This window comes from Syngnathoides biaculeatus, chromosome 20 (assembly GCF_019802595.1).
Source record: "Syngnathoides biaculeatus isolate LvHL_M chromosome 20, ASM1980259v1, whole genome shotgun sequence".
In the NCBI taxonomy this organism is placed as follows: Eukaryota; Metazoa; Chordata; class Actinopteri; order Syngnathiformes; family Syngnathidae; genus Syngnathoides; species Syngnathoides biaculeatus.
Genome location: NC_084659.1, coordinates 5,264,059 through 5,282,421, shown reverse-complemented (window position 1 = coordinate 5,282,421; position 18,363 = coordinate 5,264,059). Strand labels below are relative to the sequence as shown.

General features: G+C 54.1%; 2 protein-coding genes across 2 annotated transcripts; one reads left to right on the top strand and one right to left on the bottom strand.

The window, feature by feature from the left end:
- Positions 1 to 4: 4 nt before the first annotated feature.
- ptpro (protein tyrosine phosphatase receptor type O) lies at positions 5 to 14,206 on the bottom strand. Its single transcript, XM_061807517.1, has 24 exons — positions 14,156 to 14,206; positions 12,245 to 12,506; positions 12,019 to 12,174; positions 11,127 to 11,783; positions 10,803 to 10,964; positions 9,709 to 9,905; positions 9,525 to 9,645; positions 8,449 to 8,642; positions 8,250 to 8,361; positions 7,544 to 7,707; positions 6,946 to 7,066; positions 6,741 to 6,874; positions 6,531 to 6,669; positions 6,249 to 6,369; positions 6,107 to 6,175; positions 4,449 to 4,532; positions 3,566 to 3,601; positions 3,124 to 3,205; positions 2,974 to 3,064; positions 1,985 to 2,061; positions 1,262 to 1,396; positions 1,050 to 1,172; positions 416 to 570; positions 5 to 253 (listed from the first exon to the last, which is right to left on the bottom strand). The coding sequence occupies exons 1-24, from the start codon at positions 14,204 to 14,206 to the stop codon at positions 7 to 9; spliced, it is 3,690 nt and encodes a 1,229-aa protein (XP_061663501.1). The 3' UTR covers positions 5 to 6.
- LOC133493766 (tetraspanin-8-like) lies at positions 13,891 to 18,333 on the top strand. The gene is made up of 8 exons (XM_061807513.1): positions 13,891 to 15,049; positions 15,132 to 15,323; positions 16,879 to 16,941; positions 17,004 to 17,123; positions 17,645 to 17,719; positions 17,801 to 17,896; positions 17,971 to 18,081; positions 18,224 to 18,333. The coding sequence occupies exons 1-8, from the start codon at positions 15,017 to 15,019 to the stop codon at positions 18,224 to 18,226; spliced, it is 693 nt and encodes a 230-aa protein (XP_061663497.1). The 5' UTR covers positions 13,891 to 15,016; the 3' UTR covers positions 18,227 to 18,333.
- Positions 18,334 to 18,363: the final 30 nt, after the last annotated feature.

The window sequence follows — 18,363 nt, the reverse complement described above, 5'->3', positions numbered from 1 at the left end:
GGCCCGTTATGTCTTGCCGGCGTTCTCGTAAACGACGGCCGAGGCCAGCGACTGCTGCTGCTGCTTCTTCTTCTGCCACATGAGCAGGACGCACTGGTGGATGAAGACGTACTGCTCCTCCGTCTGGACCATGCACAGGCGGTGCGAGCGCATCTCCGACACCATCCCCAAGATGTCGGCGAACTCGTGCTCCCGGATGTGCTGCATCAGACGGTCCAGAGCCATGAAGGTGCCCGTTCGGCCCACGCCGGCGCTGCGCACAAACACGTTGGCGTCAGGCTACGACATCATCGCGTTCAAGGAGAAGATGCAATCTTACTGCCGCCTTCCCAAATCTGCACTAAAAAACGTCTTTTCTTTTTCTGTCATCCAACTTTTGAGACACAAACCCGGTCCGGTGTTGTAACGTCGGTACCTGCAGTGGACCACGACGGGGTCCTTGGTCCTGTTGGCGTGCTGCCGCACGATGTGGACGAACTGCAGGATGCTCTCGATGGCGTTCACCGTGGGAACGCCGTGATCCGGCCACGACGTGTAGTTCAGGTGGAGGACGTCCCGGCTCTCGTCCGCCTGCACGTGAACGACTGGTAACTTGGTTTTTTTTTTTCTTTGTTTTTTCCTCCCGAGGGTCCCTCATTCATAATCTTAACGCCAATTCAAGATAATTGGGATTCGTACAAGTAAAAAGCCATGTTATGATGAAACTGTTTCCAACAAAAAAAAAAACCCAAATTTTCCAAGAACAAAAAATGTATTTTGTCAAAGTGAGAAGTAGCAATACAGTGGGGGATGGGCTTAAGCGGGAAATTCAGTTTTTCTTTTTTTTTTTTTTTTTATGTCAATAAGCAGAGCTCTGCAAATCACAAGTTTGGGTTTAACATCAAATCGTGAACATAATACTGTACTTTGCGGAAAAAAAAATCAGAAAGATGGCGTCTTCAAAAGTGGATTTCCTTCCAGGGGGAGAAGCAAATCTCGCCCCACAGTGCACTTTTCCGATGTTGATGGACATGAGCGGGGGGGCAAGAAAAGCTCTGAACGTCACTCACGTATCCGAGCCTGAACTTCCTGACGGTCCACTCGGGCGACTGGTTTTCCGAGAGCATCTCCACGCTGATTTCGCCGTACGTGACGGGCTCGTCGCCGAACGGCCAGTAGTGGTCGCACTTGACCTGCGCACACGCGGCGAAGCGAGACGTTTAGACGCGGGGTCGGACGGCGCCCGGCGGCCCCGGCGGCCCCGGCGGCCGACCACACTCGCCCTCCGCCGCTCGTTGCACTGCGTCAGCATGACCACCAGGGGGGACTTCTGCTGGAGGACCATCTTCCAGAAGTCGTTGCGGGTCTCCGGCAGCGGGCCTTGCGTGGCGATGTATTCTCGGGGGCGTCTGTAGCCCTGCGAAAAATTGGGGGGGGGGCGTCACCCCCCCCCCCCGATTTCTTTGAACGTCCTCTTTTGATTCATGGAAAACTACCATTTACGTTTGATTTGAGTTATTTCGATTGTCGTTCGATTTCATGAGCAAATCGTACATTTGGGATCGATCGATGCAACGTGACTGAACGTGAAAATGAATTTTAGCTCAGACTCTTATTTGTTGAAATGAAACGGTGAAAAATTGTTTGCCGTTGTAAAGGCCTGACACGGCAGTTGTGCTCTCGACAATTTCTAAAATGGGTGGAAAAGAGTTCTTACCTTTTGTAAAATGATGGGATACAGATATGATTTTGAATGAATAGTTTAATTAAATAAAACCTTTAACATTTGTTTGATGAAACGCTGATGATTGAAATTATGATGACCAAAAGAAATACAGGTTTATTTGAAGAAGTTGTCAATCTATGATTAAAAATATCAAAAAGGTTTTTTCTGTTTGTTTTTTTTTTTTTTTTTAAAGAGACTTGACTACGTATTCTTTGCTTTTTTTTTTTTTTTTTTGCGAGTCGACCCAGAGCCCCGGCCGGCCGGACCCGACCTACTTACGGGAATGTAGTTGGCGTTGATGTAGTCGGCGCCTTCGTCGTCGTACATGGAGATGAGGCGCACGCGGCTGAAGTCGTCTGGCGACAAACAAACATTTCGTCAGCTGGCATTCAGGCAAGCGCCGCTTCTTGATGTCTTTTTTTTTTTTTTTTTTTTTTTAAATATTTTATTTGATTGTACATTATTTGTAAACATTTAGGTGGCGGCCGCACGGGGCGCTCTGTCGCTACAAGGAGCCGTGTTGGGACCTTGGCGCTGTTCACGCTACCTGGTAAGTTTGGTTTCTTTTCTGCGAATGTGGAGTCAAAGTCGGCTCGCGTTGGCAATCGAGCTGAGACAAAATCGGGAGACGCTAATCCTCCCCCCCCCCCCCCCCTTGAAAGAAAAAATCAAATGATGGCAACATTCCAAACAAGTTTTGTTTTCATATCTGCGATTGACTTGATCTCGTTTTCTTCTGATGCCAAAAAAGGTTGAATTGATTTTGTCAGAAGTAAAAAATACACCCAAAGTACGGCCTGTGAATTTTAACTTTGTGTCCATGTGAAAATAAGAGCTGTCATTTCATCTTTTTAAGCAATAAAACATCTGTAACCCAAACGGCACAGCAATTTGTTTGTGCGTGTGGAGTGCAAGTGCAAAAATGCAACACTGCAAAAGTAACAGCTGGCGCGGAAATGAATCGGGGGGGGGGGGGGAGTCACGCCCACCAATCCGTATTTGCCACCACTCAACGATGCCATTTGGTTCGCTTTAGGGAAGAAGGCAAAGGAGATGTCTTGCGGAAAATGATTTTGTCGGTTTCTTAGCGGGAACTAACCTGGTGAGATAGGTTTAGTTTTGGGATGTTTTTGTCGGCGTGAAGGATGCCAAGAGCCAGCAAATAAACGGCGACGTCGGCAATACACGTGGAGCTCCTCCTCCCTCGCTCCCTCCCTCCCTCCCTCCCTGGCTCGCTGCCGTCGGGGAGCCCGCTGGCAGTTACTCACAGGGCAGGATGTTGGTGTATCGGTTCTTGGGCCTGTTGACGGGCAGGTCGGCCGCATCGTGGGAAAGGTCCAGTCCCACGCTCTTCAGCTCCTGAAAGGGTTTTTGGCCATTAGCGGCTTTTCGACGGCACTCGCCGACGCGGGTCCCACCTCAAACTGCAGCGAGAACATGTAGGCCGAGTCTTTGCTCATCTCCTTGAAGTAGGCGTCAAAGTCGTCCAGCCGCACGGGGCTTCGGTTCGGAGAAGTGCATTACGACCGTGATTCGCGGTAACGTTACTCCCGAAAGGTCCGGCGGAATACATCAGACGCTTCAAAGTGGGTTACCATTTGGTGGCTTCCCAAAACGACGCCGACAAACGGCTGACGTAAAAATCTGGATTTGTCTTCACGCTAACGCCACCAAGTTGGACCACGTGAGAGCGAGTAGCTCAGCACGCCGCCGATTTTGGGACATTTTTGTTGCCGTCCCGAACTTCTCAAAGCGGCTCGCGGCTTTGCGGCCACAACAAATTGGGGATTCGTGCATCTGATGCGTTCTCGCGGACGCGCACTCGGGCTCGTGTCGCGGCGGCGGCGGCGGCGGTGTTACCTCGTCAGCTTGCGTTTCTTCAAGGCCGTCTTGCCCCTGGGAGACAAACACAGCAAGTCAAGTCGACGCTCGCGCCGTCCGATCTTGCCTTTTCCGAACGCTCCGTTTCAATTTCGGGTCACGCGAAACAAAGACTCATTTGAGGCAGGCGTGGGCGGAACCCCACAAAGAGCAAAACTGGAAAGAAAGCCGTCCGATTCCGACATGCGCTCTTCTGATTGACTTGCCGCTTGGCCTCCACGGTCAAATCTCGCCGCGGTTTGTATTTGCAAATATTTCTCAAAGGTTCGGAGCGGCCTCATGCAGGTGCGACGTGCGACGGCGGCCTCGCATGCACGCGGGCGCGTCATGCGAGAACACGCTTGACGTTCACAAACGTTTGTGCGACATTCTTAAAAGAGCTTTGGGAAACATCTGGTGATCGGCCTCAAGTGGTTTTGACATTTGGCTTTGGCCTGCAGGCCTTTCCGTAATTTCACATTTCTTTCGTTCAGCTCACTTTTTTTTTTTTTTTTTCCTTCTTCAATTCACAGAGTTCAAACGTATTTATTTCCATCTTTGCATTTGTCTCGTGAAACAATGAGGTTAAAAAAAAAAAATACGAGGAAGGTTTCCAGCCGCCAGTCGTACGTTTCAACAAACTCTCTCTCGGCCTCGTCTAAAGTTGACGTTTTTTTCATTAATTGGTGATTGAAACCATCATCAATGTCAATGAAAAACACCAGCGAGTATGTCAATCACTTTACCATGAAATACAAAAATGTTTGAAATCAACAACGTCATCCCTGTCAAAATCCAAAAGGCCGACGTTGGGTTTGAGTCGGGCCGAGAGCTCACCAGACCTTTCCTGCCCGGCCGTTCGCTCGCTCGCTCGCTTACTTACCAGGGATTAATATAAAAAGCCAAAAGATAGTCAGTCCAAAGGCAGGATGGCAGTAGGGTAAGGAAGGCAAAGAGGCTTCTTCGCCTGGGGGGGGGTTCAAATAGAAGACAAAAATCATCATAAAAACACAAAGGAGACGCCAACACGTTGCTGCATTTGTTCGTCAAAGAGGAACATTTCGTGCTGCCCCAACACACACTTGAGGACTCGTGCGCGACGCTCGCCCTCCGCCCCGACAATCGATCGGCCCCCGCCGTCATCCGTCGACACAAAAAGCTTCCGGCCGGGCCGGGCTGAGCGCGTGCGTCTTTGGCCTCTCGTATTGTCGTCGCAAATCTCAATTTTTGCTCAGCGTTCACCACGGAGACCCGGCCGTGCCTTGGTTGGGGCTTTCCCGGTAGCAAACACACAAAGTATTGGGCGGTACCGCGTTGGGCCCGGCAAATAGGAAGACGGCCGCAATGTCGAGATGGCCCTGTGGCCGCCCGTCGGCTGTCGTCGGCGCGCAAAATGCGGCTCAACAAACGACAACGAAAAAAAGTTTTCTTTTTCAGACAAAAGTGAGCAAACGTGGCGTGACGCATGAAAACATGAACAAAGGCGAAACGGCCGGTTGCATTGCGGCCGCCCCCTTCGTCTTTGGCCCCAAGAGCTTTTTCCACTTTTGCCAAATGCGGAAGTCGGTTGCGAATGTACCCGATTTGTGCTCGGAAACGATATCAAACGCGCGTGAAATTCGTATTCGGGCTCCACGATGTGAGTTTTCTTCCCCTCGTGTCATGTCTGTCGGGGGGTGGGCGTCAATCACGGTTGATTTTTCAGCATTGAGCACATCAGATGGCAAATAATGCCGGAGAAATAGGAACGGCCCGATAGCCGGTGAAGCCATTGACGCGGGGGAATTGGCCTTCAGTCCGAAGCCGTCAAAACTCCAAAATGATGATGAAAATCATTTCCGGGAGTAGTTTGAATGCAAATACTTTGGACTTTTGCGCGAGTGTCAAAGTGACTTCGCTGAGCTGTGTCCAGATGGGAAGTCCTTTGCGACTTCAGTGGCGCCGTACGGCACTTCGGTTAGATGGTGGACAGTTGTTCCAAAAAAATGAAACTTCACTGCCAGCTGAAGGTTTTCTTGAAAATGAACCAAGCGCAGGTAGTTTGGAAGACAACCCAACCCAACTGCGTTTCCTTCAAGAGGCCGTATTTTGCCAAAGTCAACTTTTACCACGAGAGTCTTGGGGGACGTAATCATGTCGAGACGGTGCCTTGGTTCATGGGAAATATGAATTCAAATCGTCGAGGCCTGACCCATCAACTCATTGGTATTTCTCGAGATGATCCGGGTCACGAGCGAAGTTCCGGCGCCGTCGACGTACCAAACGTGTGCTCTGGCGACCGATCGGAGGAAAGGGCGCTGAGCCAAATATGCGGGCCGCAGATTCAAAAGTGGCTCAAACGAAAAAAAAGTTTCTGGGCGCTCGCGTTTTTTTTTTTTTTTTTGTTTGTTTTTTTTTTTAAACTCAGTCACTCAACAGAGGTCTGAATGGCAAAAATACGGGACCTTACGTACAACGGGGGAATCCCATTGAAATGCGAACAAATATTTGAATCTGAACAAACGGCGGGGCAACACGTTGAGAAGAGGAGCGACACGGTACCAGTTGTAAGGCAGCTTCCCGTCTCTTTCGAAGGAGGCAAAATTGACGAAGGTCTCGGCGCCGCGCTCCCTGTAACGCAAGTCGGCAGGACACCAGATGAGAGGATCGTCGAGTTCCTCCTGGCGGTCGCCGGTTCGGCTACCTGCTCATCTGCAGGTGCTTCTTGCGGAGAAGCAGCAGGAAGAGAAACAGCAGGCCCAGCAGCAGGAGACTCAGAACGGCCAAGGCCGAGATGGCGGCCACGCTGGGGTTCATCTCTTTGGCTGCGTCAACACAAACACCACCAAACGGACGCCATGCTCACCGACGGCTCAACAAAGTAAGGCCCCCTCCCTCCCTTCTCTAATCCAGAGTCCGATCGCAGGTGTTGGATTCAACTGAGAAACGTCCTACGTAGTTTCATGTTTGTATTTTGTTTACTTACCAGCAGTGGTGACGGTGATGTGGGCGGGCTTGCTGGGCGTGCCGTAGCTGAAGCTGACCACGCTGCAGTTGTAGTTGGACGAGGGCATCAGGCCGGAAACGGTGAGCACGTGCGAGCTCGACAGCTGAGGCTCCCGAGCCTTGAGAGGATTGAGAAGAAGCTGAGCGATTCTTCCCTCCGGGGGCCTTCAGATACCTCCCGGGAGCTCACCTTTAGCTCTTTACCACCCGAGCTGAGTTTGCAGACCACCTGGTAGTGGTCCACGACGCCGTCCTCGCTCCACAGCAGAGTCACCGACGAGTGCGTGGCGTTGACGGCGTACACGGACCTGGGAGGAGCCGGTTCTGGAGCAAAAACACGCCAAACGTGGCCCGTCAGAATCTCATCGGTGATCATGGCACACCAGTGAACTGACCCAGTTTCAGGATGCTGGGGAGGGAGGCGTTCCGGCTGCGCTCCGTGCACGCCGTCACGGTCAGGTTGTAGATGTCGCCGGGCGGCAGAGGCAGGCTGGCCCGCATCTTGTTTCGAGTCACCTGGCAAGGATGGAGTTTTTGGTTGAAATTGGTGGCGGCAAAGGACGAAGAGCATTCGGAGTCCCGCAAAAAGGTTTGACGCACACCGGCAGGTGAGGCTGCTTAAAGACAGGTGGAACTGTATTGAGTGCCGGGTGCCGAGAGGGAAAGCTTCTCACGGTTGAGACGATGAACGAAGGCCATTCGCGTCTGTTACTAAAACATTTGGAGAGGACGAAGTACGGGAGCGAGCTAGCGGAGTGAGTGGATAGTGCCGGACACGGCAATTGCTACAGGACAATCTCGCGAGGAAAAACTATGAACTATGGAAGGGGAAATGAGTTGACTGAGCCCCACTCTGGTTTCCTGGTACACACGAGAAAAACAGCCAAAAATCTGGACGTGCCGAGCAAGAGTCGGATCAACTCGGAACTTCCAAGCAACCAAACAGAGAGTCTTCCATAATCAGTAGCACCAAAGTCACAACAGAAGACTCACATCCGCAGAGTAGCTCCTCTCTGGACCTTTCTTGCCGACCGCCACCACCTGCCAGTGGGTGATCCTGGAGTGCGACAGGTCCACAAAATCTTCGCTGTACGCCCAGTGAACGTAGAGCACGCCCTGGGAGTAATTCACTGAGGAGATGTGAGGCGCCTCCGGAGCTGCGCGATACAAGCAGACGCTTGTTAGGGTCGAGACACTGAACGGGGGAAAGAAAAGAAAAACCTTCTCGATCATCGCGTTGTAGACCATCTGCCTGAATTGGTCTGAAAAGCCGGCGTTCCCTCAGAGCAGACCTAAATCATTCCGTTCTTAAGCTTTGCTACAATGTGTGTCTTGCTGTCCGAGTGTCAGGTGTTGGTTTTGACGCGGGAGCATGCCTTCAATGGGAAAAACCGCTTCAGACTATCACTCTTGGCTGGACATGTCCCTGTGCCCTCGGAATCTACAGTACATTTTGTTTTTACTGGCTTGTTGGTTGCAAGCTGATATCAAGGCACTGATGGAGAAACAACCGTTCACAATCACATTGACGCCTGGAGACAATTTCCATAGTCTCCCGTTATGCTGACAAGCAGAGGGTTTCGGGGAAGAAGCCGTAGCAGTTTTTCTCCGGGCACTCCGTCAAACATGCTAACCACATGGCGGAGTCCGTATTTTGCTGCGTGGTAAAAGTGCTCCGTTGGGGTTTTCTCCCGGATACCTGTCACAAAGCTGGTAGTGGAGCTGTCGCAGCAACTGAGCGGCGGGTCACCCCAGGTCACCATGGTAACGCGAAAGTTATAGTACCAAGCCGGCAGCAGATCGGTTACCCTCTGAAAAACAAGCCAACCCAGTGAGATGTAGAACACCCGAAGCTCACGTCGTGGTCATTTGCGGCTCTTCATTTTTATTTTTCTTACCACCGACGCGATGGCAGAGGCGGTGGCGGCGATCTCGTAGTAGGTGGTCCACTCGGATCTCAAGGTGGCCGGGTGGAAGAAGAAGGTCTGGAGGACGTATTTGCGGAAGGCCACGTGATACGGACGCTGCCAGCTCAATATGACCGCCGTGGGGCTCAGCGGATACACGGCTAGCTGATTGACACCCGTGGGCTCTGCCACGGCAAAAAAAAACCAAAGAAATGGTCTTGATTAGCATTAGCATAGGATGCACTACGTAACGAACTCAACATGCGTCGGTGGAGAACATTTGAACACGGGCAACTGAACTTGTGTTTGTTGAAACGATAGGAGTAAGAAGACAGAATTTTAGCCCGGGAGGAATTTCAATACTTGCGGTCTACAGGCCAGATCGATAGCGTGAGTAGACGGGAGGTGAAGAAACGGGTGCAAGCGGGTTGGAACAGGCGCAGAAAAGCGTTACGTGACAGAAGAGAGTCTCTGCTCGGACGAAGGCCAAAGTTAAGACGGCGGTGATGTACCAATTCGCAAGCGGATCAAATGAAGGTGTTGAGCTCCTGGCGGGTCGGAGAGGATCGGAAAACCGGCTCACGGGATGAACGACCAAGGTCAGATGCTTCGGAGTGAGTGAGTGAGTGAGTGAGTGAGTGAGTGAATATATTGATGGGTTGACCGACGTGGAGCTGGCGGCCAAGAGAATTGCTCAAGGAAGGCTGATGCAGGAGAGAGGCTGGTACCAAAAAGAAATAGTCGCAACCCCAAGCATGCCACGTTGTCGGCATTGGTCGGTTGTGGATTAGTCATTTAGTTCTTGTGGTTGTTGCTTTTTGATTGTTGGTGAGTTGTGTCTGAGTTAGGGTTGCTTTGGTGGTTACTCGTTGGCTGTCGGGGTTGGTTGTAATCTTGTGGTTGTTGGGATTGTCTAGTTCTTGTGCTCTGTTGTGTTTTGCCACCCGAAAGACAGAGACTAGCATGCAGAACGAAAAGAAGCCTTTGGTGTCAAGGTCTCCAAGGTCCAAAAATAGCCCCGCCGCCTCCATTCAATGTTTGCCGATTATGAAGACGATGCCACTGACCGATATCCATGATGACCGGCTCTGAGGGAGGACTGATCAGGGGTCCGTTGGTGTGATAGATCACCACCCGGTACTGAGCCCCCGGTGTCAGGTTAGTGATGATGTCGCTGGTCGAGTTTTCCTGTGCAAAAACGCGGTCAGGTCAGCCTTCCTGACATGCCCCAACCTTTGCGTGAGGCGGTACCTCCGTGCAGTAGTTGCTCTCCATCCTCTGGCTCAGGGGGGGCTTCAGGCAGGTGGTGGACAACACCGACACCAGTCTGCCGTCGTGGGGCTCCGAGGACGGCGCCCAGGACACGGCGGCCGTGCTGGAGTCCAGCAATCGCACCGTGACGGCCTGCGGACGCTGCCGCAGCTCACCCAGAACCTCGCCGTCGGGACCTGGGAGACCAACGCCAACGTAAGTCAGGGGAAGACGGCGGCTGACGTTTTTTGTTTTTTTCACCTTATGTCGGCTCTGGGGGGTGTCTGGCGTGTTTTGGAATATGGACAGTAAAATGGCAAAAATCACAGTTGTCAATATGTAGCTCGGTTTGCAAGGTCACGGTTAGGAAGAGAACAAACAAAACTGCTTGCGGTTTTTTGAATTAGACTTCAAATGAAAAGACCGACAGCTTAAATCGTTTTGGGGGTTTTTTTTCGAGGCGGTGGAACGCTAGTTTGTTCTTTTGTGGAAATGGGAAAATGTACTTTTTATGCGCTGCATCAGTTTGAGTCAAGGTGAACTAATTAATGACGTCCTACTTTGGATTTTCTCAGGACCCGCCGTGCACGGGGTGATGGTTTTGGCTTGTTTGGATCCGATCGGATCCATACATTCCAGTCTGAATTTGTACCACTCTTAACACAAGTTGTCACCCAATTGGCTCCAGTGTTTAAAAATGCCTTTTAGCAACCGTTCAGTTGTCGTCGAGAGACGTGATCCTGGTTCGCGAGTGCGCCCCTGCTCACGTTGCTCAGCTCGCTGCAGCCAGGCAAGACGGGCGGCCAGAGAACGCTTCCTTTGACAATAAAGAGCTTCTTCGCGCCTCGTCTGTCGTCGCGGCAGCAGACGCGACACTGTCTGGTCTGTCTTTGCTCGTGAGGATCACAGCTGCTTGCCACCAAGGGCGTGCGTAAATGTCCACAATTGTACATTTGTCGTATGTCAGGATAGACCTTGCTTACCGATCTAGTTTGCGATGCGAAGCCAACACCAGGAGGCTTCCGCGTCCGCAACGTGAGTGGCGACGGGTCGACTCATTTGGCTGGAGAGGGAAAACGTCCACGGTGACGTACCGAGGTAGAAGGTGAAGCCGGCGTCTGTGGCGCTCTCTCTGGCCTCGCAATCTCCCGCCGTGCTGAGCGTGGTGACCCTGACGCTGTACGTTCCCGCCTCGGTCAGCTCGCTGAAGAACTCGTGAGTGCTTTCGTCCACGCTGGCTGTTTGCGTGGCGTCACCTGGAGTCACGTAGGTGCACTGCATAAGCGGGTCTCAAGTGCTAACGTTCAAGCGTCGAGCACGCACACCCAAGTTAATGTTGCAAGAATCAAAGGAGTCAAGTTCCTCGTAAATGTGTAGACCACGGTCCCGGACAAATCCCACGGAGAGTGTTTGCGTACCGTCTCTGCGAACGTAGACGTTGAAGCCGTCGTAGCTAGTGGGCGCTCTGGGGGGCATCCAGCGCACCTCCAGCAGGACGGGCGGCATCTTAGTTGGCAGGACCAAAGACTCTGCAGGGAGACCCATCGCCGACCCCACGTCGTTGGAGTCCTCATACTCGTGCACCTCGCCGTTGACAAACTCGTCCTCCCTGTCGGCGGGGGCCTCGGTGGCGGAGTCCGACCGGTGGTTGTGGCCGTCTGTGGTGGAGCTCGGGTTGTTCCGCGCTTCCTCTTTGGAAGCCGCCGGCGGCTCCTCAGAGGGGTTTACCGCCTCCTCTTCCACCGGTGGGACATCGCGGGAACGTCGGTCGGCGCGTTGGCTTTCCTGTGTCGGGCTTTGGCTCAAGTCCACGATCTTCCACGAGATGTTGAGGGGGGGATACGGCACTGCAGTGAAGAAGAAACTTTGAGGTTCTGGCTGGACTGTGCGAAAGTCCCGAGATGGGGGTTTAGCCGTCGTACCCATCCTGTGACGCGTCGGCATGTGGACGATGTCACTCCGCGTCCTCATGGCCATCTGGTAGGCGCTGGCCTCGGCGATTGGCTGGAAGGTGATGTTGTGGTAGCACACCCCCGGCAGCCAGTGCTTGAACACAGTCTTCCCCTTGTGGAAATCTGAACCAAAAAACAGTGAAGGTTGCAGTGTGGCTCATTTCCTTGACTTGCCGCCAGTCGCTACATTTGGCTACTTGGCGACGAGGGCTTCATGAGAACTTTGATCAGAGTCGCCGAAAGCCCGTGACTGGTTTTCGTGAGTTGCAGACAGACTGCGACTAGTTGTCCCGATTTGCCAACTGGCTTGCAGGTCGGAGCGCGCGGACGGGTTTATTTGTGCTCGGAATAGAATCACCTTTGTAGAGGATGGAGCGGCTCTCGCTTCCCTCACTGTAGCTGATGTTGACTCTGCTGAAAATGTTTCCGGTCGCCGTGTCAATGTCGAACACCACGCCGGTCTCGGGAGATTCTTTGTAGTCGGAAATCTGCACTCCGCTCACAGGAAGCGGCCCTGGGGGCGGTTTCGGGGTTTCAAGATCAAGACTGCGACCGGACTCGGTCGGCGTTTGTCGTCTGCTTACTCGTCAGGACGGACACGGTCTTGATGGGTTTGGACCACAGCGCTCCTCGTTCCAGCAGCAGCCCCACGCTGTAGAGCAGGCCGTGGAAGGTCGCGTTGAACAGCAGGGGCTCGCCGGCCCCCCCGAAGCGGATCACCACGGGTCGAGGTTCCCCGGAGATCCGCGCCGCGTACGCGGAGACGTTCTCTCGGAGGTCGGAAGTCTCCAGGGTCGCCACGATCTGGCCGGCGTCATTCAGACGCACCTGGAATGCGGGGATCATCTGCAACACAAAAGACGGGGTGGCCATTTTGTGCGTGTGTCTGGGGGGGGGGGGGTCACGTCACGTGCACGGAGGATAAATTCGACATTTAGCTCTCCCCCCCAGCTACTTTGGGTGCATTGTGAAATGTCCAAGCAGGAGATATTGGAGATAAGCTGCCTCTGCGGCGCGGGTGTGACTTTTTCACCTGGAGAGCTCTGCTCCTCTGCGTCGAGAGAAACCAGACCTGGTTAGGATCCATTCTGGAGCGTTTCCCGGTGAAGGGTACCCCCCAGGACAGGCCCGGAAATGACTGGCGATCCCCCCCCCCCCCAGGACCAAAGTAGCCGCCCGAAAAGGAGCGGACCTCCATTTGCTGCCATTTTTCAGCATCGGCATTCGTTTTCGCCGCTTCTGGAGTTTGCTCACGGTGCCTTGGGATGAGACGGCGTCCGCCTCGAGCGAGAGACGGACGGGAACCGCGGATTGGGTGGGACAAAGTCACGAGTTGTTGCGGGGACCGCCGGGACGCGAGGCCAGCGCAGCGGAACCTCGCTCAATTCCGGCTTTGTTTTGTGGCCGTCACATGACGACCGCCTCTCCCGTCCCTCGAGCGAGGCGCCGCTCGCGTTTTCTGATTGTCGTCAAGTCACGACTCACATTTTTGCAAGTCAAACAATCGTGAACATGTCAAATATTCAATGCTTAACTATATTTTCAAACGTCACATGGAAATCTGTTTGGTTGTTTTTTTGGGAAGGGGGGGGGGTTGATCTCATTTTCTGTGTTTGTGTAATTGTCGGATCATTTCAGTGTATTTTTCCTCTTTTTCAACTTTTCACAGACTCATTTCTTCCAAATTGTCATTAACTGACGACTGCCTGATTTTGTCCTTTTCTCAAGTATTCTGCTTTGTTTTGTTCCATCTATTATTGTTTTCAAGTATTTGTATTTTTCCTGTTCATTCCTTTTTTTAAATGATTTTTTTTTTATGCGTGCTTCATCTGACATTTTTGTTCCTCATATCTGTGTATTTCCCGTGTAATATTTTGTCAAGTCAGGACCACCCACGTAACCGCGACGAGTCTCGATTTGAGACCCCCCCCCCCACCCCCACCCCGCTTTGTTTGAAGGCTCACAGGGGTTGCGGTGACGACCCCCCCCCACACCTTCCCCCCACCCAGGAAAAAAAAAATGTAAGCCAACGTATTCAAGTGGGGCTGCTGTGCGGAGGTGTCTCCATGGCAACAGAGAGAGGAGATGCTCAGTAAGTGTGTCAGATTCCGGCATCACCATGGACACCGCAACCCCCCCCCCCCTCCCTCCCCCCAATGCTAATGTTGCTCACGCTAATCTCCGCTCGATGCCTTCGTTTTCCACAGCCGCCATGGCCCTACTCCGCATCTCTGATGAGCTTCGGGGCGTTTTCGGAGCAAAGAAGCCGAGGCCCTTGCCCTCAAACCCGGAACTTCGGAAATGCGAGGCAGCCGTCTTCACCGTAAGTAGTCATCGTGACCGGCGGCGGGACGAGCGGCAGCCCGGGGCGGGCGGCATTCCGGTCCGCCCCGCCGTGCACGCGCACCCCCGGCTGCGTCCGGGGCCCTTCGCGCGTGCACCGCCGATTGACCCACTTTTAATGCCGTCCCGCGTTGTGAGTCCGTCTGACTTACCCGGACCCAACTGAGCAGCTGGACCACCAGTACGAGACGAGACGCGAGCATCGTCGTGCGCGATCCGAGACAAAGGCGTGCGTGCGTGCGTGCGTGCGGCCGGCCGTCTGCCTTTGTCTGCTTTCAGTCTCTGCGCATCTTCATCTTCGTCCTCAGCGTCGCGTTCAATCACGCGCGGCTGAAATTGGAACGCAGCGGACCGGAAACGGGTTCGCGCTCGGTGCCGACGAGGACCCGAACCCGAAGACGCTGCGACGGACGCCAGGAAGCCCCGCCCAGGAAGCCCCGACCCACCCGCTCCCCTTCCTTCCATCTTCATCTTCAGCCACCATCATCATCGTCATGTGTGCTGATGCTGAACAGGATTAAAAAAAAAAAAAACCACAACCAAAAGTTAGAGCATATTTCATGAGCCACTGCAAAAACTAGAACCTGTTTGTGCCAAATGGAGACCCGGCAGAAAGTGCGGCGTTGCTTTTTGTGCGGAGGTGGCGCCATCTGCTGGGTGCAGTCGGGCCTCGCGAAGCGTCGACGGGCGACGAGGCCGCCGCGTGAAGTCCAGCACCTCGGAATCGGCTCTGTTGGCCCGGTACGTATTTGTCGCCCTGGCACGGCATTCAGAACCGACAAGAACAAAGTGCGAGAGGCAAATCTTCAAGTCATCGGAACGATTCCTGAAAAGAGTCGCAGATGCGCAAGATGCAGTCGTCGTCTTCATTTCGATCCGTTAAGAGCGCCTTAAGGCCCCCCGAAGACCCCCATCCCACGTCGTGTTAAGCTCGTACACCCGTCGGCAAAGTGACCGGTCGTGCGCGAGTCTACGAAGTGACTTGGCACCGGTTGGACCCTCAGGACGCGAGAATGTGTCCCAACAACGGCGCGAGGCAGAAACGAGTAAGTTTTGCCCATCGACAATTTCACGACTTCAAAAGAAAAACAAAGAAACGTTTGAATGGCTGCCGGTTTTGACTCGCAGGGTCCGGAAGGATCTCGCCCGCTCCGGCTGCCGATTGGAGGAGGCCGCGGAGGGGGCGTGGCCGGCGGGATCAGGTGGAGCAGGATCGGCGAGCCCTTTTCGACCGGGACGAGCTGCGAGCACAGCGACATCATCATGGCCGTCAATAAATGCATCAAATATTTGCTCTTCTTCTTCAATCTTCTCTTCTGGGTAAGCCAACCAAGTCGCTCGCTTGGGCGTCGGGGTGACCCCCCCCCCCACCTCAATTGTCCCATTTTGCTCTTTTAATGCGTTTGCCCTCCACGCTTCCTGTCCCCGCTCCGGTAACTCGTCGACGACTCAAATGGAGGAGGACGTTTTTCTTTTTGCCGCTTGGCTCGGCTGCTTTTATTTGTCCGCTCGTAGTGGCTGGTCCCCCCCCAACTTCGACTGCTTGCATTTCTTTGAATACTTTTGTAGTTTTTGTCAACTTTAGTTTAGTTATTTTTTATCTTCTGGGAGGTTTCAGCTGGTGCGTTGCGAAGGTTTGCGAGTGCCGTGTGACGCGACCCGCAGGCGGGCGTGTCGGGTTCCAAACGGGTTTGTCTGCCGCCTCCCTCGGCCGGTTTTAGGGCAGGCGTCGGGAACCTTTTCCACTCGGACGGCCATAAATGCCGAATATTTTCAAAAGGGCCAGACGGTATTTGCGCATTTATGTAAGAGCGACGCTTTTTGAGTCCGACAACTCTGTGAATTCTTTTCAATGACGTCGTTCCGCTGCTGCTGCTGCTGATCAATGAGCACGAGTGCGACTTGCGGTGCTGCCCGCTTTCGCCGGTGGCTTTGGGGTCCGTTTCGTACGTCATTCGGTGAAACTTCAAGCGGGCGTCGAGACTTCCGTCCGTATTTCAATTTGATTTGCCATGGTGACGGTACGACGGTGACCGGTTCTTGCCGACGAGGGCGAGGGAGTCTCTTTTATCCGTTTGATGATCTTGTCTTTATGCCGATGTTGATTGGCGACGTCAAGTCCGAACACAGCAGAAGCGTCCCTCTGCACAAAGGCCGCACGTTCTTGTCCTCCTCGTCAAAAGTATTTCCATAATGATTTGTTCCCACCCGATCTGCGTTCGACCTCTTCTGCGCCTGCGCACAGCGATTGCTACGGCAACCCAAGTCGGACAAACTGCGTCATTTGCTTCGCCTGCGCCACGTAACGGTATGTCGTTCCGCCACCGAAGGAGCCGAGTCTGGCTCGCGAGCCACAGGTTGCCCACCCCCGTTTTTTCGGGCCCGGGCCCGCTCTAACGCGCCGCCCGTCGGCGACCGTACGGCCGCCGACGGGCTTCATGATTTGCGGCGAAACAGAATCCCAACAATCATCTGTTTTCTGAGCCGCTCATCCCCACGAGGGCGGTGGGCACGCGAGACAGCCTATCCTAACTTTCTTCTGGTGAGAGCCGGGGTATTCCCTTGAACCGGTCGCCGGCCAATCGCGGGGCGCATAGAAACGGGTGACCAGTCGCCCTCACAGTCACGCCGACCAATTTGAAAAGATGCCAAAAATGTCGATTTTTCTTTGCTTTGACGCCAATTCTCACCGGGTCGACTTAAAGAACGTCGTCGCGTTTGCGTTCTCGCCGGGAAGTCGTCTGTCTCCGCGGCGGCCGATCGGCTCGCGCAAAATTGACGGTCCGAAGGTCCGACGGTGCGAGGCGCAGCGCGGCGAACCCGAAAACCGGACAGTGACAACACGCACACCTAACGTGCTTGCGTGTGCACGCAGCTGAGCGGCTGCGTCATCCTGGGCGTGGCCATCTACCTGAAAGTCAACAAGGACGGCAACTCGGTGAGAAACGCACCACCGGCACCACCGCGGCCGTCGTTTACGGATCTTTCGCTTTCCGTCAGATCACCGACGAGTCTCTCCCGGGCATCGACCTCCTGATCGCCGTGGGCGTCATCATCATGGCGTTGGGCTTCCTGGGGTGCTGCGGCGCCATCAAGGAGAACCGATGCATGCTCATCCTGGTAAGGAGCGAGCGAGCGAGCGAGCGCACGCTCGGTCGGGAAGAACGGCAGGCGGAGACGTTCTAACGGATGCGAGATGAGATTTAAGCGGTCTGTTTCATTTGAATGCAGTATGAATCCGCAAAACGGGCGAGATCCGCCAATCGGCGCTTTTGAGACCACGGCGGATTTCATTTCGAGGATAACTGCAGTCCTTTATCTGGTTTTGAGGCTTCCCGTTCACTCTGTTGAACCGTAAAAACGCGGCGCAATTGTGGCGGAGAAAAGTTGGCGGCGGCGCGGCACTTCCCGCTCGCCGCCCGAGAGGAAGCAGCTGCTAAGTTGCCGTCATCGGCGACAGACATTCGAGAGCGGAAGCCATCAAAGGGGAAAGAAAAATGCGTCCGAGCGTTGGACGACAAACGGGCGGCACGAGAAACCTGCACGGACGTCCGCTCCTGCTTCTCCTTCTGTTTTTGGTCGTTTGAAGCAAGCCAACATTTCCCTTCCTCCCCCTCTGACTTCTTTTTCTCCTCTTTTAGTTCTTCGCCAGCCTCCTGCTCATCTTCATCCTCCTGCTGGCGGCGGGAATTCTGGGCGCCGTGGGCGAGAAGAAGGTGCGGCGCCCCCCGGAGGCTCTCCGAGCCGCGGGTGACGTGACGTGACGTGACGTGACGTGCGTGCGTGCGTGCGTGCAGGTGAAGGAGTGGGTGAAAGAACGTCTTCAGAAGTTGACGCCGCTGTCGGGTCAGCCCGAGAACGTCAGGGACGACCTGGACAAGCTGCAGAAGGAGGTAACGCCTCGCCGCCCGCCTTCAGGCGCGCCCGCGCTGACGGCCCGTTTGCCGCCGCTGCCGCCGCCGCGCAGCTCAAGTGTTGCGGCCTGGTGAACGGCGCGTCCGACTGGGACGTCGTGCCCGACTCGTGCCGATGTGGCCCCGGCGAGCCCGACTGCGGCGACGCCAACTTGTACACCACGGTAACTGCCTGCGTGTGTGCGTGAGGGGTTGTTTTTTTTTGTTGTTTTTTCTTTAGCATGTGTTAAGGTGTGTGCGTGAGAGCGTGTGTCTGTGTGGTATTTGTGTGTGTGCGCGCGCGCTCCTTGCACGCACGTGTGTCAGTAATCGTCGTCGTCGTCGTCGTGCAGCCGTGCTCCACTCGGATCGTGCGTCTGCTGGAGAAGCACATGGAAGTGGTCATCGGCGTCGCGTTCGCCATCGCCATCCTGCTGGTCAGAACACACACGCACGCTCGCGCTCGC